Source organism: Larimichthys crocea, chromosome XII, assembly GCF_000972845.2.
Source record: "Larimichthys crocea isolate SSNF chromosome XII, L_crocea_2.0, whole genome shotgun sequence".
Taxonomy (NCBI): domain Eukaryota; kingdom Metazoa; phylum Chordata; class Actinopteri; family Sciaenidae; genus Larimichthys; species Larimichthys crocea.
The window spans coordinates 28,589,228-28,611,319 of NC_040022.1; the positions used below are offsets into that span (position 1 = coordinate 28,589,228).

A 22,092-nucleotide genomic window follows, 5' to 3' on the forward strand; every position below is an offset into this window, starting at 1 on the left:
ATGTAATGAGCCACAGAGGTTATAGAGAGCTGCTTTCTGAGTGTTTCATGTTATAATACAGAGAGTTGAGCTTGTTATATTGTGGTTAGCTCTGACTGTGATCTACAGGCCTCATGCCCGACTTTGTTTAGTGAATTTGTGCTTCAGGAAAGATATTCAGAAAAAGTCCAAATGAAATTTTATTTTGTAGTTTTGCTTTCTCTCTGCATTCGTCTGGTCACCGTGACGTCACCCACAGGTTTCAGTCGGTGGATCTCTGAGCCTGGTTGCTCAAACAAGCCACCTGTAATGACACCTACCTGTCAATCAAAGCGTCCACACTCTTAATCCTGCATAACTTTAAGCCTTAATATAACCTGAACAGGTGAGTTGTATATAAATTCACCCTCAGTACAGTTGTCATGAACGGGGAAATTAGCTACAGAGACCAAAACTGTTTTTTGTACCAGGCTGTAAACATGTTTATTTCTGCTGTGAAGTTGGACATTTGAACATGGGGACTTATGGAGACTGACTCACTTCTGGAGCCAGCCTCAAGTGGACGTTTGAGGAACTGCAGTTGCTTCAGTGTTGGCTTCATTTCCCCAGACATGGAGGTTGGCCTAGCTCAAGCCATGCTTGACATAAATATATAATATATTATCTTTTTATTTTTAACTGTGGAGGCCTCTTTGTCGTCCATAAAAGCAGCACTTAAAATCAACACAGCATCATATTAAAAGTGTTTTCATGACGGTTTGTTCATAAACTCTTTATTCAGATAAAAGACAGCTCATTCGATATTTTGACTTCTTCTCCTGATGCTTTTTGTCTCTCGTGCGAGTCACATGTTTACAAGAATCCAGTTTTATAATCCATTCAGAGGCCGTACATCCTGTCACATGACATCAAACAGTAACAGTCTGTATCTTCTGCCCTTAAGCTTGTCTCTAAATAGAGAAATATATTATTACTATTATATTTTATTTCACGCTGAATCGATTAAATAAAACGAACATGAGCTCGTGGAGAAACAGAAATACAGAAGAACAGCCGTCATCCTCCAGTTAAATGATCTTAATTTAATAAAACAAATAAAAATACAAAAAACAAAACAGCGATAAAAATCTAGTAGTGTCACTTCTTTTTACTTCAGTTCACAGCTCGTGGACGTTGTGCTCAGTAGTTGCCACAGTGTAACATTCTTCTTCTTCTATTCATAACAGAACGAACTCGTCCATGCTGCTGCTCGTGTCGACTCGTCTGCGTTCGTTCTTCTTAGACTCTTTCTTCCTCTGGATGTAGGTGATGTTGTTCGTGGGTGTGTTGCCTCGCTCGTCGCTCTGACTTTTTCCTTCCGAGAATATGAACATGGGGTACGTCTCTGCAGACGTGGAGACGACCTAACAGAAACAGAGAGACAAACATGACGAGAAGCGACAAATCTTTTCACACCATCACAGTGTAGAGTATACCTGTAAATACATACCTCGTGAACAGCTGCGCACAGTGCTTCAAAGTCTTTTTGGCTTTTAGCGTAGAATCCGATGGTGCAGCTCGGATCCATGCGAGAGAAAGACATTTTCCTCGGATATTTACAGTGAAACGACTGCAGGACAAGAATCAATGTTAGCTCAGTTTGTTAGCCAGGACTCAGAACACCGGGGGACTGTTAGTGTTTGAACCAATGGGTTTTTAGGCAAATGCTGATGGGGAGTGGAGCCAGTGTCGTGCCAGAACAGGAGCTGGGTAAGCAAGCAATGTAACCGAGCATAATGAGCCTTTCAACGGTTTATCCATTACCTTTAGCTAACTATTTCAACTTTTATACATTACTTTTTTAGACATTTTATCTGTTAATCTGTTACTTTTAGCTAACTTGAAACGGAGCCAGTGTCGTGCCAGAACAGGAGCTGAGCAAGCAGGGCAATATAACTGGGCTGGACATAATGACAGAGGCGAAAAGACAAAAGAGGACGTTGACGGAGGAAGCTAAGAAGAGAAAAGGAGAGAGTGAGCGAGCAAGAAGCTGCCGGACAAGAGTAAACCTGGGACTGACTTTTAGTGGTTGGGGAGAGCTTGGTGAAATAAAAGGCTGAAAGACAGACGCCGAGCTGGGCTGACTGCTGCTGGACTAGTCAGTGATATGAGCTGGCTGCTATGTCTTATGTTGTTGACTTTATTGATGTTTGCTTGCTAGTTTTATCATAAATAATGTAATCATACCAAATACAGCGGTCTATATTTACCACAGTGGGATTACACTCTGATACTAGGGGTTCAAAATCGGGGTAAATCTTAAAGAAAATGTTGGTAAATCCTGGATTACGTGACAGAACACTTTTGCTGACACAGAAACTGAAAAGAAGAAGAGTAACAGGACTTCCTCATACCTCCAAGGGAAAGTCCTTTTTCGTTATATCCACTGTGGGCTGACAGTAGTGAGGGTCCAAGTACAGGAGATGGTCATCTTTTACACAGGAAGAAAAAAACAATAAGTGAACAGGCCCGACATCGAACAGCTGAGCACAACATTTGTGAGGTTCGCTGAGCTGTACAAACCCTGGAAGCCGACAAAGAACAAAGAGTGCTTCGGTTTGCCTCCGATGATTCCAATACAGCATTGTAACGTCAACAGTTTCTATGGAGGAGAATGATGAATGAGATGTTGTTCTTTGCACTGCTCGTTTCTGCTTTCTGTGCGACCACACTGTACCCAGAGAGACTGAAACCAACAGTTATGAGTTACTTTATAGTAAATTATAGTGTAGCTGTGCTACTTTCACCGGGAACTCCCTTTAACCCCGACATGAAGCTCATAAGCTACCCACTTCACCCAGACATGAGTAAATGTATTAAATAAAAACTGTTTGGATACTTTGACACAGGTGATGTAGGACGGATTGAGATCTTGTCCTCCAAGTCGCACAGGAACCAGGATGATGACGGACTTCCAAGGCTGAGGAGGAGGCCGCTCGCACAACGCCCTCACGTCCTCCAAGTAGACTGAAAGAGACAGACAGTGTCCATGTGGTTAAATAACTAACTTTGTGCGCTCTCACATTAAAGAAACATTATGAGAAATTAATATTTTGTTTGCCTGCTTGCTCAGCTCCTATTCTGACACAACAAACTGAGCTAACAGCAGCTACAGCTGGCAGCAGTTTACTTCACTGTCCATCAGGAAACTCTGTAAATCACAGAGAGTTGAGGCGGAGCAGCCGGAGGACATCAGAGGGAAAACCAGAAAACATTTCCTCCATAAAATATGATCCAGTTTCACCAGAATCAGTGAAATAGTTGGTGCTGTGCGACTTAGTGCCGTAAAGCGTTACGTACTTCTCGTGGGTGATCGTACCCGGAGCACAAAGTTACATAGTGTGAGAACAGACGTACGTATGACAGAGACACCGTTCACCTGATTACAAGTCAGTGTGACATCAGCATGATTTAAAATCTGTTAGTTTATGAGAGAAAAGTTACAACGTGGCTTTAATTATTAATGTTTTCTGCCATGCAGACACACATAAAAGGAAATGACTCACTTGTACAATCTTGTGCAACGTACACGACGAGATTGGGAATGTCTGCCGACGCTGCCACGGCTTTCCTAAAAACAAAAAGGAGGATGTTACTTCACGTTAACAAGAGATGATTTGGATAACTTGGACCAACACATCATGATGACTTCAGATCTCACCGGATGATATGTGCCGCGATAGAAGGTCCATACCAGTCCCCGGCCTTCTTCCCTGAGCTTTTGCCCAACTCCACCAGGTTGTGTATCCCAAAAGGGGCTGTAGGATGGTCTGCAAACCACGACACCACCCTCCTGTGTGAAGCCTCCATCGGTCTGTTCAGGTGGGAGTCCAAGCTCAGTTTTCGTTCCCTCTTGACGGGTCCTCCCTTTGATTTCAGCCCACGCTGCAGGTCCATGTCGTCTCTGACCGCATGGTGGCTCCATGTCCAACCTGAAAACCGTGAAGTAATGTATCGTACAGCGTAATTTAAACAAGACACCAGATATCTACTTGATATGGGTTTATCTTATGACCGTCTTGTTCTCTGTGTCATCAACAAAATGTTCTGCAACCAAGTACAGCTTTTGATTTATTCAAGGATAGATGTGATCTCTCTGAACGGAGTGAGACTGATGCACGCACGTCAGTGTCAGATTGACCTGGATTATGCTGATTTCAATCTAAATCCAGCTGTAGGGTGACTGTGTGTTGTCACCTGGAGGCATCAGGTGCAGGAGGAGGCCCTGTGCAAGCAGCATCTGCCCCGTACGTAGCACACAACCCCAGCCGCTGTCGGTGGTCAGGGAGCCCCCCGCCAGCGGAGGGAAACCACGTCTGTACGTCAACCACAGCAGAGACGAGAAGGAGCGCCAGAAACGATCTCTGTCCTCTGAAATGGTCACAGACGGCGAGTTAGGAAGTTAAAAAAACGTCACATGAAAGATGATTCCAGGAGGCGCGAGGCCTCACCTTGATCGCTGAGCTCGTAGGATTGTCCCAGCATGATCACGGGAGAGCTTTTGCTGAATTTGGATTTCTGCTTTAAAGACCATCCTGAAACATTCAAAGAGAGAAGAGAACAATCAGATCTGCTCTTGTAGAGTAACAACATAAAACAGTTTCTATGTCGTTTGAAACAAACCGTATTTGACGCTGTTCCATGCTGAAATCAGTTTGGATTTCAGTTTGCCTTTGTCCTCTGTCGCCTGATCTTCCCGGCTCACTTCCAGGCGCTGAGGCCCGACAGTGTCGGAGGAGAGAAAGAGCCAGTCATCCATGAAGTCATCTGCAGGAGACTGACCCTCACAGCGGGCGGAGGAGGAGCTGGGATTCATTACTGGAGATGACTGACACTGAGTGTGATGAAATGCTTCCCGTCTCCATAGCAACCTATGAAGACATGAGACAGAATTACATACATATGACACCATGTACAGTAAATCAGGTCATGTTGAAAGAAAGAAAGTCCTGTCCCTGCAGCCGATGGGTTAATGTTAACCACAGCAAAGTGAATAATTCTCCACGGTGGTTAGTAAAGAGGGAAACCATGTGACTGCACCGCGTGACTGAAGGAATTTCAGATATGTGAGTTTAGTTACAGCAGAGAGAGAGACGATAGTTCCCACCCACGTTTGTCCTTCATTCCTCAAAGACATCAAACGTTTACTGACACAACATTGTTTAACTTGTTGAACTCACAGATTTTAAATCATGTTGATGTCACACTGACTTGTACTCCGGGTACGATCACCCACGAGAAGTACGTAACGCTTTACGGCACTAAGTCACACAGCACCAACTATTTCACTGATTCTGGTGAAACTGGATCATATTTTATGGAGGAAATGTTTTCTGGTTTTCCCTCTGATGTCCTCCGGCTGCTCCGCATCAACTCTCTGTGATTTACAGTTTCCACAGGAGTTTTAGACCACCGGTAAAGAGGAGGAGGTTTACAGGCCCGGGCTATGCGTGAGCTGGTGTCGTGCCAGAACAGGAGCTGGGAAACCAGACAATGTAACCAGGCTCAGCAGCCTCTATGGACATATTGACAGAGGTGAAAAGATGGAAGAGCACGTTGAAGAAGAGAAAAGTCGAGAGTGAACGAGCAAGAAGCCGTCGGACAAGAGTAAATCTGGGACTGACTTTCAGTCGTTGTCAAGAGTTCGAGTTCACCATGTTGAACCTCCGTGTGTCTAGGACAAACTGTCGCCTCCACATTTAAACACTGACTCAAAACATTGTTAACTCACTGTCTGTCATGAGTGTGTGACGGTACTTTAGATACTGCTTTAATATTTATCTCTAAAATGTAGCGAAGTACATAAAACGGAAATGTAAAAATATGTCACAATTGTGCTGAAGTGCAGTTCTTGACTGAAAATCTGTACTTCTGCTACTGTGCCGGACTTCATATTTTCTGCACAATACTTCTGTAAAACACGTTACCTTGTCTGCAGTCAAACAGAATTGATACTCTGTGTACACATCTCTGTACTCTTAGTGTAATAGTGTGATATCTTCAGTTTCAGGTTAGGTGCAGGTTAACACATCCTATATAAATATACTGACATCATGTTTATATAGCATGTTCATATTTAGTTAGTGACTCTTCTCACTCAACACTCGTCACACTTGTACAGCGTATAGAACATTTTATATAACACCGTTCTGTTTTATTAAAGTTTCTATTTTGTGTTTATATTATTGCTTTTATTGCACTTTTTATCCTTTATGTGTAGTGATTTTATACACCTCATGCTCGTACTGCTGAGCTGGCTGGTTCCGCTCATCCAACACATTTGATTGCACTGCTGTTTGACCCTGTGTTGACCTGCATGTGACAAATATAAACCTGAAAAGTGAAACTGAAACTGATATTCGGTTACATTGTTCAACTTATGTGGCTCCTACTTCTACATTTATCTGACACAAATAAAAATAAAACAAACATAACATTAATCTGCATATCTGTGCAATACCTGCTCGTTATAATTTATTTATTTATCCACTGTTTACGTGCATAGATGTGTACATACTGTCATATCCACCTACGTCATGTAGAGAACACAATCATATTTATTCCACCATCTGCACTATGATCAGTCCTTTACCCAGTTTACAAATGTCTATAGATAGATGCTCATGTTCATATATATCTATATTTATGGAAATATATATAAACATTTTAAATGTGTATATAGTTATTTTTATGTTTCATGTTTTTATGTTATGTATTTGTGCCTCGCTGTCATGTCCCTTGTCTTTTAAACTGTACTTTTGCATTTAATAGCATAGGTTACACTGTATTTCGTCTGGAGTTCCACAGGGTTTAATATTTGTTCCACTCCTTTTTCCCCATTATATATGTTTTCAACCCAAAATATCTGACAACACGGTGTATACCCCCTATCTTATGTACATAACACATTTTGTTCCAGGAATTTTTAAAGAAAAAACCTTGAATAAGGAAGACTAGATTCAAAGTATCAAAGTTTAAGCATTTAACAGTGCAACACACAAAAGGGGTTACAGAGAAAAGGCTCCCTGAGGAGCTCTAACAGTTGGTTCTTATACATTTTTTAAAAAATAGGTTGTCTCGGGCACCTCCTAACTAACACAGATAAAATCACAACATTCTTTTTTGGTTTTCTGCTCAGTAATGAGCATTATGATTCATATCCAAATGGTACTCCCCTAGCCTGTCTCTCCTAACCTTGTACCACTGATTTCTAATTATCTCTCCCTGCCAGCCTCAGTAAAAATCACATGCCAAATATGAGAAGTGCACGTGACATGAAAAAAGACAGGATACACACACACTATATGAAATAAAACACCTGAACCCCAGTATAATCCTAATTTTTACAACACATTTCATTGCACAATCACCAGTCCTTTACCCAGTCTACAAATGACTGTCAGTGTCTATAGATAGATAAACACAGGGGCGCTATATAGGGGTGAAAATTTAGGACAATTCCAAGGGCCCATGACTGACAGGGGCCCCAAAAAATAGGTAAACACCAATATAAAATGATTAAACCATCATCATTGAGTATATACATTTCAAATATAATAATGAAATTAATTATCTCTTTGTTTTTACGTGTTTTGGTCAGTAAAAGTTAAATAAAAATGGCCTTTATCACATTTTTATGGTGGCTTTTAATCTTGCATCAAATAGTGAACTGCACTGCAGACTGCATACAGACTTGCATGCATGTACAAATCACCAGCAGTAAATATTGTGCTAGTACTAGACGCAAAACATTTGCAAGCCTTTAATTAGAGTTATGTGAAGCTTTTGATGGGATAGTTAGGTCCTAGAGATACAACAGCTTCGCAGAGAGGGGGCCCAATTTGATTTTTTTGTCATGGGGCCCAAAATTCCTGTGGCCGCCCCTGGATAAACATATCTACATTTAAGCGCATACCTTTTAAATATGTATATAGTTATTTTTTTATGTTATCTACCTGTCATGTCTCTTGTCTGTTAAACTGTACTTATGTCTACACCTGTATGTACAACAGTCAGATTCCTCGTGGCCAATTAAGCAATTCTGATACCACGCAATTACGTAGGCAGTGACGTATATAAACATATAAAAAGTATAAATGTGTGAGTTTTTTTTAGGTCCATCCACTCGTAGCCAAACTCAGAGTGTTTATTAAAGTATTTTACCTTTATTCCGGGCTCGTCGCTGTGTCTCTGGATCCAGCCATTGGATGAAGATCTCCGTGTTTTCGTGTTTTCGGTCAGTTTGTGTCAGAGAAGCAGCAGCGTAATAAACGTTCACTCGCTTCCTGTCTACTTTGTTACGTGTTGGTCCTGCTGACGACCAATGAGAGCGAGATAGTGATGGGAAGTTAGGTTCTTTTTAGAGAGTCGGATCATTTGACTCAGCTCATTCGACTCTTTCGGCTCCCATTTTTTAAAAACAGCTACAAAAAGTGCATCCTAGTGCATCCCAAATTTTTCAACAATAACATTTTAATATAACATTATGGCCTTTAGAAAAATTATGTTTTTTGGGGGGGAGGTCGTGTGGCGCAGGGCCTATAACATTTGATAGCTTTTTTTTCTCTCTTTACATTAAGAAAAAGAAGATATACTTTATTAATCCCTCGATGGGATGCATGCATTTTAACCCGGACACACACACACATCAGTACAAGGGCATAGACATGCAAATGTGGAGAGAGTAGTGGAGTGATGGGCAGCCAGCAGACCAGCGCCCAGCGAGCAGTTGGGGGGGGGGGGGGGTCGGTGCCTTGCTCAGGGACCTCGGCAGTGCCCAGGAGGTGAACTGGCACCTCTCCAGCTACCAGTTCCCAAGTCAAGTCCCTATGGATAAGCGGAAGAAAATGAACGAACGAACGAACGAACGAACTTTAAGTAGTTTTGAAGCCAGCACTTTTACACTTCTGCTTGAGTAAAAAGCTTGAGTTGATACTTCAGCTTCTACAGAAGTCTTTTTAAACCCTAGTATCTATACTTCTACTTGGATACTAGTGACACCTCTGGTTGTTTGTGGACCCTGCTCGATACGACAGCTTGGCTTTGCAAAATTCTGCATTCTGCCTTTGTGTTTTCAATTTTTTTTTTAAATCGCGTCCAAACTGCTGCTTCTTTTTCTACTATGACTCAACGGCTGGCTCCTATTTGTTCACTTAAAAGAGTCGGCTCTTTGAACCAGCTCGTTCACCACTGACACATCACTACATTTCATACCATTGACTGTATAATAAACGATATCACACGCTGTTGTACTTATATAGTACATGTATATGAATACAACCATAATGTATTAGTGAACAGTAATACACGTCAACAGATTGTGATTAGTTTGTTTATTTATTCTTTTATTTCGCTAACACAAATACTTCCGGTACTGGACTGAGACTGCGCCGTTGCCAAGCAACATACAAACTGAACTTGAGCTTGTTAGCTACTCTGTGTCGGTCTACTTCTTCGATAACGGCCGAAAAAAACCGTAATAAAATACCGTCAAACACATTAACAGACAATGTTTTGGGTCGGTGTTTAATTCGGACTGCTAATATGTTTATTTTGGAACGTTTTGTCAACGTTACAGAAACATTAGATAACTGTTAGAGTATGATAAGGTTAAGGTACGGCCGTTAGAACGCCTGTGAAGGCGGAGTGATACCTGTGGTTAAAAGTCCCAGTGACGTTCATGTACTCTTGTCCAATCAGATTACTCGGCCGGAACTAATTTATGTATAACCATAGACATATATACATATCTGTACATATATACAATGACAGTAAAAGGTTCTATATCAGCGCTCATGGAACGACTCTTGTCCAATCAGATTACTCGGTCGGAACTAACTTTTGTATAACAGTTGTTAGAACGCCTGTAAAGCGGAGTGATACTTGTAGTTAAAAACTTAAAACACAGTCAATGTTTTATACCTGTTATGTTGTTTATCTCTAATAATAATCAATAACTCAGACAAATCGAAGGTTTCTCTGCATTTTATTACATTTCTGCACTATAGGCTTTTTTGCATTGTTTTTTTTTGTTTGTTTGTTTTTTTTTGTTCACAACGGTGGCTAGTAAATATGTAGCAATGTAAATGGACAACAACAGTCAGGAGATAGTTGTTGTTGTAAAAAAGTCAAAACACTCGGACAAAGATGGACAATCATGACAACAATAATATTACAACTTCAGACTTGCACAGTGGGGAGTGTAGCCACACAGAGTTTCTCAGTCTAAATGTAAAATTTATAAATTTACTAAGTTATATGACACGTGTAAAAAAAAAAGAAAAAAAAGAATAAATAAATAAAAAAAAGTTTAATAAATAGAACAAATAGAAAAATAATAAAAATAAATATAAGAGGAGTAAATAAAAAAATATTTGACACAAAATAAAGTGCAGTTTTCGGACTTAACGCACACACAAAAAACAGCTGTTTAATGTCCAAACATGTGGTTAATGTTTGATATATCATCACGGATCAAATAAAGACTTTTTAAACTCACATAAGAATAATGCATCAGAATAATAATGTATGAAATGGAAAGATTACCCAGCTTTATTCAGGACTTTTTGCTGTCATGTCGTCCACAAGGTGGCGGTCTAAGACAGGACTTAGCCTGAACATTTTTATGTAAATACACACAAACAAAGACCTCACCACATATCTACTCCTGGCTTTGTGTATCATCTACTACTATTATCACTGATAAAACGGTGCTCAGTTTTATGGAACCGGGCACTGTTGGATTGCATATTATTCATACATTAAAGTGTAAACAAACTAAATAAATAAATAAATAAATAAATAAATAAATAAATAAAAAGACTGGCACTTTGTCTTCACACGTAACATTACACGATACACCACACGTCTGCATACACAGAAATAAAAAGACTCTCCTCTAAGTGCTACTTTCATTATTTATCTCACTCCGAACACACGATAATCTAAAATATATATCATTGCACGTTTCACTACGATCGACAGAAAACCTGTTTGCTCGACTTATTGCAACCATTTCTTCTCTTCTTGTCGGGAGCACGATGTAAACTTAGTAAATTTGGGGGACACCAAAATATAAACACAAAAAAAACACAAAAGTTGCGTTATCAGCACATTGCATAGTGTCCCTGTGCAAGTTCATCCTAATCTACCTCTTTCAATTCAGCCCTTAAACAGATCCGATTCACCCTCTCTGCAAACGTTTTGGTATCTTGGTTTTCCACGTCGTTCTTCTCTACATGAACTCGTTTAGTAACTAAAAGATGGCACCGGAGCTGATCTGACATGTAATGCCCGTTTCGTCTACGCGTCGTTTGCCTGTCTTGGTCGGGGTTGAAAAGTTGTTCACAGTGTTCGCCACCTCTGCTTTATAATCTTCATCTTCTATTTTAAATATTCTCTCATTTGCCATGTACAGTGTCAGACATGCATTAAGACATTTTCTTTTTATATATGTATATATATACACAACATAATGTGATGAACACAGAGTACATACACAGGCCTACGTTATGATACCATCTTTGTTCACATCTTATGTCGTCTATTTGGTGTTATTTCTTCAGGCATTCACGTCTCCCTTCGTTCAAAGTCATGATATGTCAGTGTGATGCTACAGTAAAAGGCATTACATGGGAGAGTCCGACTGTTTTCTCGTATCACGAGTGATGTTTGGAGCTCCGACTGCTTCCTTTATCAGACTGGACTGTCGAGGTCGACATCTGCGCGCCCCGACGCCCGCTCCCGGACGAAGCCTCCGGTTTTCCGGCACTCCCTCGCTTCTCCTCGCCTGACTTCGCCGACGTGTCTTTGACCTTCGCCCCCTCTTGCGATCCGACCTTCATAGGCCCGAGCACCGTCTTGGCTACGCTCGTGAGCTGCGTCACAAAGCTGGATTTGTCGCCTGGAGACATCGGGCGAGACTTGCTCGAGCTGGGTGAAGCTGCGCTGGAGGACGGAGACATGGGGTTTTCTTCCAGGACTTCCAGATGGGCCTTCTCCTCTTTGGCCCCACGGTAGCTGGTTGATACCTTCTCCGCTTTGGATCTGGCAGCAGCTGCAGCCTGGCTTTGAACCTGGGTGGGGATTGGAGGTGCAGGTCCTTTGACTTTGGTTGTCTCGGCTGCTTTATCGCTGCCTCCTTTATCTCCTGCCTCGGTGCCTTTCCGTGGCTTGGACTGCTCTGCAGATGGTACCTTGCCTTTGTCTGTACCTGCAGTGCCTTTCACCTTCTCCTCAGTCTTCTCTGGAGGTTTAGTTGCAGGTCCACTGTCTGGACTTGTCTGTGCACTCTGCTGCTTGCTTGTTGCTTGTTGGACTACCTTCGCTGTGCCCGGTGTTGAGAGCTTCTCGCTGACTTTACCCTTGGAGACCTCAAGAGCTTGAGGTTTGTCACCTGGGCTTGGTTTGACCTCTGTAGTGGATGAAACCGGTGCTGGACTGGGCTTTGTGTCCACTGCAGCTACACTTGCGCTCTTCTTTTGGACCTCCGCACTGGATAATGTTTTACCTGCGACAACAGCATCGGTCTTGGACTCAGTTATAGTAGCTACACTCTCAGACGCTGTAGTGGTTTGGGTGTCTTTCTCCTTTGCTGGGACCAGTGTGTCACGGCTGAGCGGTGACTCCTGCCTTCCCAGCCTCCTCACAGGCTTCATGCCTCCGATCTCTCCTCCCATCGGAGGAGAAGGGGAGGAAGACGATGAAGGAGACGGGGGAGCAGGTCCGTTCTCTCCTTCCATCTCTAGCAGACTTTGTAGGCTGTGCTCACAGTGGAAGGATTCTCTCCGGTAGTCCCCATGTGCCACCTCCAGGCTATGCTTGCGTAACGACACTCCTGTCAGAGGAGAAGGCGACGATGATGAAGAAGAGGAAGAAGGGAGCATCGGCGCTCCCAGCTTTTCCGCGGACTGCACCCGCTGCAGCAGGGGGGACCTCGGCGGCTCTGCACTTTTAGGACGAGGGCGGGCAACAGGAGGCGAGGAGTGCAGCTTGGCGGGAAACATCTGTGTGGTGTTGGAGCTCCCAACTGTGTGGCCACTCAGAGGTGGAGGGGAGGAGGTGGTCGGGGAGGGCGTGTGAGCCAGAGGAGATAACGGGATGTTGCCGGCAGATTTGCAGCGAGCAGAGCGGTATTGGCGGTGAAGTTTGGGAGACAGGCCGTGCAGGGAGCTGGGCCTCATGTGGTGAGAGGCTGCTGGGGAGTTCGGGGTGCTGGAGGCTGGAGAGCTGCTCTGGGAGGAGGTGCCTGAGGAGAGGAGAGGAAATACACTTTAATTATCATCATAATCAGGTGATCACCCACGAGAAGTACATAACGCTTTACGGCACTAAGTCACACAGCACCAACTATTTCACTGATTCTGGTGAAACTGGATCATATTTTATGGAGAAAATGTTTTCTAGTTTTCCCTCTGATGTCCTCCGGCTGCTCCGCCTCAACTCTCTGTGATTTACAGAGTTTATGATGGACAGTGAAGTAAACTGCTGCCAGCTGTAGCTGCTGTTAGCTCATGTGAGCTCAGTTTGTTAGCCGGGCTCAGATCACTGTGTTTGTACCACAGGTGTTTTTGACCCTTTAGGGTTTTACTGGAGAATGCTGACGGAACTGGAGCCAGGGGAATGTAATTGGGCTCAGCAGCCTCTATGGACATAATGACAGTTGATGGAGGAAGCTAAGAAGAGAAAAGGATGCAGGATGTGAAGTCCACTGCTCACATGCTCACAAACAAACAAAACCAGGTAAGAACAGACACATGTGGTTTCAGCCTTTCATACTAACCGAGGTAAGGGGATTCAAGATTGGAACGGTAACTCTGGGTAGGCGAGCGGGCGGTGAGGCTGTGGGTGGGGGAGCCTGGGAGGCTATCTCCAGACGACAGAGAGCGATTCAAAGAGGAGAGGCTCCGGCTGGTGTGGAGCAGGTTGGACTGTTTGGTGATTTTCCTGAACAGGGAACTGCGCTTCTTACTGAAAAGACAAAAAAACATCATTCAACGGGAAGAATAAAAGCATGTGAAACTTTAAAGATTGTGTATTGCATATCGTGACGCACTCTTGTCCCTCCTTTGCTCCCATCCTTTTGCTCCGTCGTGCCATCTTGGATTTGTAGCTGGACTTGCGAGCAGGACCGACTTTTATCGAGGTGTTCTCAAATGGAGTAGTTGTAACCGTCACCTTGCTTCCACTCTGTAGATTATAAACATATATATTTATATGAATCGCATCACTGTAACTTTTTCTAAAACCCTAAAATTTACACATACATTATGTATAGGTCGTCCTCACCTTCAGAATGAGCTCCACCACCTCCGTATGGACCAGACCATGAACTGACTCCCCGTTTACGTGAGTGATGAGGTCACCAGCACTCAGTCCAGCGTCCTGGGCAGGACCTCCATCCTCCACATGCTGTGATTGGAACAAAGTACTTAATGAAAGACATACAGAATCTAAAATGATGCATTTGATAGCAGATGTCACACTGTACTCAAGAAAAGTAAGCTTGCTTCAGATACCCGCTGTATTTCAACTGGTGTTCCACAGGGTTTAATACTTGGTCCACTCCTTTTTTCATTATATACGCTTCAACTCAGCCAAAATATCTGAGAACATGTTGTAAATGTTCGTAGCTATGCAGATAACACACAACTGCTGACACCAATAGTTTAAAACTTATTAAAGCTCGGATGTGAAACAACTATCTTATCTGCTGTCTTACCCAGACCATGTGATGTACGCTGTAGACGTCACTGTCTCCCATGTAGACTCTGATGGCTCGGAGAGTGAAGCCATACTTCTTCCCCGAGCGGTGGATGGTGATCGGAGAATGCAAGACGTTGACCATGGGAGAGTAGTCTCTGCTTGGAGAAGAGTCACGGGAGGACGGGTTGGACGAGAGGGAGCGAGGAGACATGGGGCTCGCTAGAGGGGAGGCACCATGTTGCTCCACTGTGGAGACATCGGGAGTTAAGGTTACATTACAGGATTTATTTCAGTTGTTTTTACACTTGATGTCGTATAACCGGTGTGTTTACCTGCAGGGATGATGACAGACAATGCGGTAGCAGAAGCAGATTTGATAACTTTGGTTCCTGGTCGTGAGCTACGTTTCTCTCCTTCAGCTGAGAGCTGCTGGTGGCGAACCCTCCTCAGCACTAGGTCGGTGGTGGCCCCACGGGCCGCCTGTGTATCTGGGAGGCCCAGAACAGTAGCACTGCTCGGTAGAGGCAACGAAGCATCAGCCGGCCTCAAATGCTTATCTGTGACATGAAACAGTACATTAGTGCTGTTGAGATGAAATCACTGAGGTGATGTCTTGTTTCTTCTTACCTCCAGCTGTGTGACCGTTGCTATCTTTAAGGAATGGTCTCAAATCGCCTTGAGAGGCGACGGTACCCATGGCTCCTTCCAGGGAAGCCCCTCTGGCCTTCACTGGAGGCTGCCTGGTAGGGACAGAGGGTAGCTCAGAGTCGACTTCCAGAGGAGAGGCCAGGCGGTGAGTATCCATGAGGGCAGAGAAGCGTCTTCGGGCACCGGACGGTGGGCTGGAGTCGCTTTCGGTGAAGGAGGTCTCAGAGCAGGACAAGCGCTTCCTGAAAAAGATATTCTCAATGAATCACAAGAACTACATTTACTCATTTGGTGACGCTTCAATCAAGGTACAGCGCGACAAGGACAGTTTCTGCTACCCTCATAGGGTAGGGTACAATCGGGCAGAAACATTTGATCTGCTCTCACATTTCAGGCGATCCGGTCCTCCAACTCTTGTCCCTAAGTGTGAGGCTGCCCAGACTTTCTCTCTTCGCCTTTCGATCCTCCCTGGGGACTTTGTGCTCTCGTAGAGTCACTCCAGGGGGTTTATGCTCGAGCTGGGACAGATGCTCCATGCTGCTGTACACCTGCAGGTCCACAACATTTAGACAAGACGGTCAGTGATTGTTTTACTGTATGTACTGATGCTTCAAATATCCTCTACTTAGATAAAATGTGACCTTGCTGAAACGTGGGGAGCAGGATGAGAAGCGATGTATCTCCACAGGCTCGTCATCATTGGTATCGTCCTCGTCGTATGACTGCACATGATGGTAGCGCTCGGATCGGGCTGGAGAGGAAAGGTAACAAGATATCATGGCTTTACAGTGAACGGTGGCATTAACTTTCTCTCTGTGTTCCTTTTCTGTAGCTGCTTATGCTGAATCGACACATTCAAGTCTAATAAACGCCTTTCTACAGTTACAGTAGCTATCATGGCAACACGGGAGACTTAATGAGGGTGTTGTGGCAGAGATGGTGATGACTCAGAAGACCCTGGGCTTGTTTTGAGCTCTTTGACTTACTGTCAAAATAACTGGTGTCTTCCTCGGACTCCAGGTGAGGAATGAACTCTGCCTTCTGCCTCAGCACACTGTTCCAGTTCACCTCTGTGAAGAATGAGTGCTGCTTCACTTCAAAAGCACCACCTAGAGGGAAGAGGAAGAGGAAGGGAGATGGAGAGAGAGGTTAGACAGAGACAGAGCGGTAATAGCTGCAGCCCTGAAGCAGGTAGAGACACTCTGACTCAGACTGAAGTTGACTTATTTGGGTAAAGTGAACCTGTGAGCCTAAAGGCAGGACGACGGTTAATGTTCTAGGTCAGTGATTCCCAATCAGGGTGAATATACCCCGGGTACTTCTGCTATAACATTTGAAAAATATAAATATATCTACAATCGGCTGCAAAACCAAATTTTGAGATCAAGAGTTTATTAAAACTAGCAGCAAAGAAAGCAGAGAAGCAGATGTAGAAGTAGTATAACGGCTGAAATAGTTCAAAGAGACACGAGTAATTACTGACTAGTTCCAGTACATGAAAAATAATGGATACAACTATAAAACTAACAGATAATGGTTGGAATAACTAAAAGTATGTTGAAATTCTTAGCTAAATGTCATTAATAATGGTTAGTAATGGCTAACTAGTTTAAATTGGTAAAAGTAATTAAAAAACAACCAATTTACAATTTTAAACAGCTTAACCAGTTAGCCAAACAGATAATGGTTGAAATTGCTAAAAAAAAAGAAAAGAAAAAGGGATAAACAGTTGAAGTTCTTTGCTAAAAGTTTTGGATAAATGGTTGAAACTTTGGTCCAGCTTCTTACCCTACAACCTACCCTTTCATTGTATGAAAAATTACTGTAACAATAATACAATCTACATCTCTGTAGCAATAAATAACATAAAATAATTTAAATTCATCTGACCAGGCTGTGGGGGTATGTCTAAAAAGAAAAATAAGTGGTCTAAGCCAAAAGAAATACAACAAGGTGACTAACCTGTGCCCAGTCGAACCAGTGGATTCGTCTGCAGAAGGGAGGAGATCAGGTGCTGGGCGTCAACAGGGAGAGCCTCATCTCCTTCAGGCCAAACTATGTCATCTACCAGAGAGGAAGGAGGATGTGAGGAAACACAGAGTATACCCTTCACAGCTTGGTTCATCAATTAACAATGTCTCACCTGTGATGACCTGTCCAAACAGCTCCTCAGGAGTGTCTCCAAAGAAAGGCACGCAGCCCACCAGGAACTCGTACAGGATGATGCCCATAGCCCACCAGTCCACCGGCTTCCCGTAACCTTGACGGAGAATGACCTCCGGGGCGATGTACTCTGGAGTCCCACACACCTGAAGGACGAACAGCAACACAGAGTTCTTCAGTTGATTGTCAGATTTTATTGCTCTAATAACCAAAATGTATTTATTATGTATTGTAAGATATAATTTAAGTGTGTTTGTCCGGGAATGTTGTGCTATGATAACAATTTCAGGCGGGAAAAAAAGGCGGGAAAATTTAACATTGTGGCTTATGGACGGAATGTTCTGGGGCCAGAATGAGTCACACTTTTGTTTTTTAAACTGCTCCACGTCGTACAATTTTTTACTCTACAGACATAATTTTTACATAGGAATGTAGAAAAATTTATGCTGCTCGCTCACATTATTTTACTAAAGCTGTCGGACTTATAGTTTTGGCTCAGTGAGCTCAGAAGCTTCACGATCACCCACCAACTGCTGCATTTACTCCCATATAAACCAGGAGCAGAAACTTTTAGAGTGAAAGCCAGACTTGCCAGTTTTTTACCTCGCACTAGAGGACATATTTTTTAATTTTAGCCATACAAACTATATATCAACATGTTCAGGAAGACCTCAGGATGCTTATAATCCCATCCCTTTATTGATACGACCTACGGTTTTCTCACAGTTGTTTGTTGTTTGAGGGTTACTTTCAACGCTTTCTTTTTCCCTTCCAGTTTTAGTTGACAGTTAGCTCCATAGCAGTCGACCAATCAGAGCAAAGCAACAAACAACAGATGCTGGTTGCTAGGCAGATATTCACAAAGCTAAATCTGATTAACTTATTAATTGAGGTCTGTGATTATAGATCTTGATTGTGTGTCCATAATAAAGTATGGGCAAAAGTAAATATCTCAAATATCTTGAGTTTGATGGTTGTTGCTTATAAAACAGAAGCAGTCATATCAGTTTTTTTCTACCTGTATATGTACAGTATATTGCTGCTAAGTGGCAGATGGACGACGCTGAGTGGGAGGCACATGTGTGTGCTGAATACATATTTCTGCCTAATCACATCAGAGATGCCAAGACAAGATGAAAGCCCCGGTGGACGGTTTTCATGTGCATGAAGGATTCCTGGCCGCCAACACACGTGACACGCACACACAAGAATTAATGAGGCTTAAATTCAAAGCACAAGCGCTGCATGACAGGCTTGAGGTAATAAACCTTATACCTAAAAGAGAAAATGATTATAATAATGAGGAATTACTGGTCTATTGTTGTGCCAACTGTTAACAGTCTCATTTGGCACACGGTGGCGTGGAATATCTTTGCATAGAGATGAAGACATCAAAGGACGTTTCATATTTAAGCTTTAGTTGGATCAGTCTGTGCAACAATTCAGCCAAAAACACACAGTTTGAAATGACTTTATTAAATCATTAAATCTACATTGATTTGGCACAGACTCCTTGTAGGACACACTGTATATTTATCATACCTGTTTGTCCAAGAACTCCCGAGTATCCTTCTCTATGTGTCCTTCATACAAGTTGGTGGTCAGACTCATGAGACCCATCTTAGAAAGACCAAAGTCCGTGAGCTTGATGTGACCCATTGATGTAATCAAGAGGCTGGCAACAGAAACAGTAAAGTTAAGGTGTTAAAGTTTAAAGTTTGAATGTCTTTGCAAACAGTTTGGCGAAAACTCACTTGTCAGGCTTGAGGTCACGGTGCACGATGCCATAGTTGTGCAAGTACTCCAGCGCGAGGACGGTCTCTGCGAAATACATCCGAGCCATCTCCACCGGCAGAGCCCCGATGTTCTTCAGCAGAGTGGCACAGTCTCCACCTGACAGCAGAATTTATTATTTGATTAGTCCTCCTGTTGACATTAGCAATTACCATGAATCTTTCTCCTGGTGCCTCTTTGTTTGAGACCATTTCAGTTTCCACTTAGCCCGATGACACAGCAGAAGGTAATCAAAGAGACAGTGATGAACGAGCTTTGAGGCAAATTATAATCAGGCATATTCACTGTATTCATGAGTATATTTATGATCTGACCGACTAAATATGAAGCATACAAACAGCCTGTAACAAGAGGCAGAACATTTTTCTACCTGTGCAGTTCATTTATTCACTGAACAGTTACCTCTGGCTGTATTCTGGAAAACCTCTACCACCTTATAGTGACAACTCTTCCTGTTATATAGATATGTATAGTATAATGCTTCATCGTGCATGTCTGTATACTTCAAAGGTCCAGTACCAACCACTGCACCATCATGCTGCCCTTTATTTTGTCATTTTACTTTCAAGTTTCTGTAAATCTCAGATTTTTTAATATTAAAATTATGGATACTTTCTTATATATAAGTATCTTATCCCAGTATTTTTTACTTATCTTAGGCTTGTAATAAGTAATAAGACAGCATTGCTATTAGATTTTTAGCCATGCTAGAGTTTTGGCTGTAGATCTATCGTTCCACCTCCAAAAAATACAAAATAAGAGGTGAATCAAACTCATTTAAACATTTCTGCTGCGTTTATTTTGTTCTTTGCATTGTGGGAGGATAAAGTCTGTCGACAACACACTCAAACAAACTATAATATATGTCATATTGTCATTTTTTCATTGAGAACATACTCCAAACCTTCAGTCTCATTTCCTCACTCACTGACTCAATGTCAAAGCTAAACACACAAAAGTCAAAAACAGGAATATAACTTTACATACCATGTGGGCTGAGACAACAACCTGTATGCACCTACACACACATTCTTTTTATTCTTTGGGGACTTTTGAACCTTTATTTGATGCTAGAAGCTGAAGACTGACAGAAAGGTCGGCGAGAGAGAGAGCGGCGACGACACGAAAAGACTGAGGACTGAACCTTTGCACACATATACATATATATATCTCCTTACCTTCTACGTACTCCATGACCATGCAGAGGTGCCGACGGGTTTCGAAGGAGCAGAACATGGACACGACAAAGGGATTCTCAGCGAAGGTAAGGATGTCTCTTTCCACGAAGGCCTGCTCGATTTGGTTCCTCAGTATCAGGTTTTGCTTGTTAATCTTCTTCATGGCAAATCGCTGACGTGTCTCCAGGTGACGCACCAGGTACACGGCACTGATACAAAAACACACAGAGGCGCATTTTTTTTTTTTACTTTATGGCCATCTGTGCTCGTGCCTGAGGAGGACGTCCTGAATGCTTTTTACTCACCCGTACGCCCCGTTACTGATCAGCTTGATGGTCTGGAAGTCGGCTTCTCCTGGTGGCTTCATTGCCCTGATCTTACCCTGTGGATCGAATCAACATGATATTAATGCACGTTAATAAATCATAAATATTAATATGCAGCTGTAAATCTGCCCTCCTTCCTCTCTCAGCTCATTTTTTTTGTCTACGCAGCTTAAATTTGGCATTTTGGATCTGTGCCTAATGCTAGAGGCAGTCCAGAGATTCAAGACGGCAGAGGGGGGGGTTACCCTGTTTTTGGCACTTCAGCATAAATTAGCTAAATTAGATAGATAAAAGGAAGTGTGCCAAGTCATTAGCAGATGAAGCAGACATGAGAGCAACAAGGACTTTGGCAGCAGAGACATTTAAAAGTAAGCAAAAGTAAGAAAAGAAGTGAGCGTCAGAGAAACGAGCAGATTGAGGATTATCTTACCTCCGTCGAGTCATCGGTTTCAGGTGTTAACGGCCCCTCGCTGTCGTAACTGTCGAGGTTGACCATCTCTGAGGACAAAAATATGTTTGAATCAGCTGCAAATTTATTTCTATTTATTTAAAGTTTGTTGTCTGGCACGTATTCTTTTCATAATAACTCGATGTGCTCAATAAGTCATGGTGTTTGCTGAAAAATGAGAGCACAGATCCTGCCTGCTGATCCAGCCATCTGATCATCTGATGGATGGATGCAGTCATACACAAGAAAACAAACCAAAATTATCTCGAATGTGACAACTGTGCAACTCTTCTATCTCAGAGCTGTGACCCTTCAAAGTTAAAGACCAGTGAGAAACAACTGAACTTTGGTTTCCTATAGTTAAAGATTTCAGGGCAGGAACTTTAGAAATGTGTGTGAGGATCTCTGACGTTCCAGCTGAAATACCTCTAACTTTATACTCTTTATACAGTTCCAGTCGCTCTCCTCACCTTCAATCGGGTCTCTGGTCAGTCCGAGCTGGCTGATAATGTAACGAGGAATGTCTGTTTTCATCAGGTGACCCTCCTTGGCGTGGTCCTCTGCCGCCTCCAGCAGATGGTAGAACTCCTCCGGATTAAACTCCTGGAAAACGAGAGCATCGAAACATGAACGTGACGCCATCAGGTGGAAAGACTAAAAGAGCTGACATGGAATTAATGACATTAGATCAGACTCCGTGGGATGATTGAATCTTTGTTTGGGGAATTGCTTCCAGATAAATTGATTCAGAAATTGTTTCCATATCCGAGTAAAAGCCACCGTGTCCGTCTGCGTTTTAGCAGCAGTTTTAATG

General features: G+C 42.8%; 2 protein-coding genes across 6 annotated transcripts in view; both read right to left on the bottom strand.

The window, feature by feature from the left end:
* Window positions 1-736: 736 nt before the first annotated feature.
* LOC104932225 (cysteine protease ATG4D) lies at window positions 737-8,325 on the bottom strand. Its single transcript, XM_019269498.2, has 11 exons — window positions 8,182-8,325; window positions 4,642-4,889; window positions 4,470-4,553; window positions 4,216-4,389; window positions 3,680-3,950; window positions 3,525-3,589; window positions 2,858-2,985; window positions 2,542-2,620; window positions 2,373-2,449; window positions 1,469-1,588; window positions 737-1,382 (listed from the first exon to the last, which is right to left on the bottom strand). Exons 2-11 carry the CDS (start codon window positions 4,832-4,834, stop codon window positions 1,197-1,199), a joined length of 1,377 nt encoding a protein of 458 aa, XP_019125043.2. The 5' UTR covers window positions 4,835-4,889; window positions 8,182-8,325; the 3' UTR covers window positions 737-1,196.
* A 2,196-nt stretch (window positions 8,326-10,521) lies between these two features.
* Window positions 10,522-22,092, bottom strand: part of LOC104932224 (microtubule-associated serine/threonine-protein kinase 1) — a 50,692-nt gene continuing 39,121 nt past the window's right edge. For all 5 annotated transcript variants that reach the window (XM_019269564.2, XM_019269565.2, XM_019269563.2 and 2 more), the window contains 18 exons: window positions 21,749-21,881; window positions 21,261-21,328; window positions 20,810-20,886; window positions 20,505-20,713; window positions 19,287-19,425; window positions 19,075-19,207; window positions 17,513-17,678; window positions 17,332-17,433; window positions 16,356-16,478; window positions 16,011-16,120; window positions 15,757-15,917; window positions 15,349-15,611; window positions 15,054-15,278; window positions 14,738-14,967; window positions 14,305-14,427; window positions 14,072-14,205; window positions 13,799-13,986; window positions 10,522-13,264 (listed from right to left, as the gene is read on the bottom strand). In XM_019269564.2, coding sequence (XP_019125109.2) covers window positions 11,676-13,264; window positions 13,799-13,986; window positions 14,072-14,205; window positions 14,305-14,427; window positions 14,738-14,967; window positions 15,054-15,278; window positions 15,349-15,611; window positions 15,757-15,917; window positions 16,011-16,120; window positions 16,356-16,478; window positions 17,332-17,433; window positions 17,513-17,678; window positions 19,075-19,207; window positions 19,287-19,425; window positions 20,505-20,713; window positions 20,810-20,886; window positions 21,261-21,328; window positions 21,749-21,881 — 4,173 coding nt within the window. In that variant the 3' untranslated portion in view covers window positions 10,522-11,675. The remainder of the gene's footprint in view (window positions 13,265-13,798; window positions 13,987-14,071; window positions 14,206-14,304; window positions 14,428-14,737; window positions 14,968-15,053; window positions 15,279-15,348; window positions 15,612-15,756; window positions 15,918-16,010; window positions 16,121-16,355; window positions 16,479-17,331; window positions 17,434-17,512; window positions 17,679-19,074; window positions 19,208-19,286; window positions 19,426-20,504; window positions 20,714-20,809; window positions 20,887-21,260; window positions 21,329-21,748; window positions 21,882-22,092) is intronic.

Bases quoted from the DNA above. Each gene is read 5' to 3' on its own strand.
- LOC104932225 (XM_019269498.2), bottom strand. From the start codon at position 4,834: ATGAATCCCAGCTCCTCCTCCGCCCGCTGTGAGGGTCAGTCTCCTGCA. The intron at 4,554-4,641 runs GTTTGTTTCAAA...TGAATGTTTCAG, and splicing joins ATGGAACAGCGTCAAATACG to GATGGTCTTTAAAGCAGAAA. The intron at 4,390-4,469 runs GTGAGGCCTCGC...TGACCATTTCAG, and splicing joins CTACGAGCTCAGCGATCAAG to AGGACAGAGATCGTTTCTGG.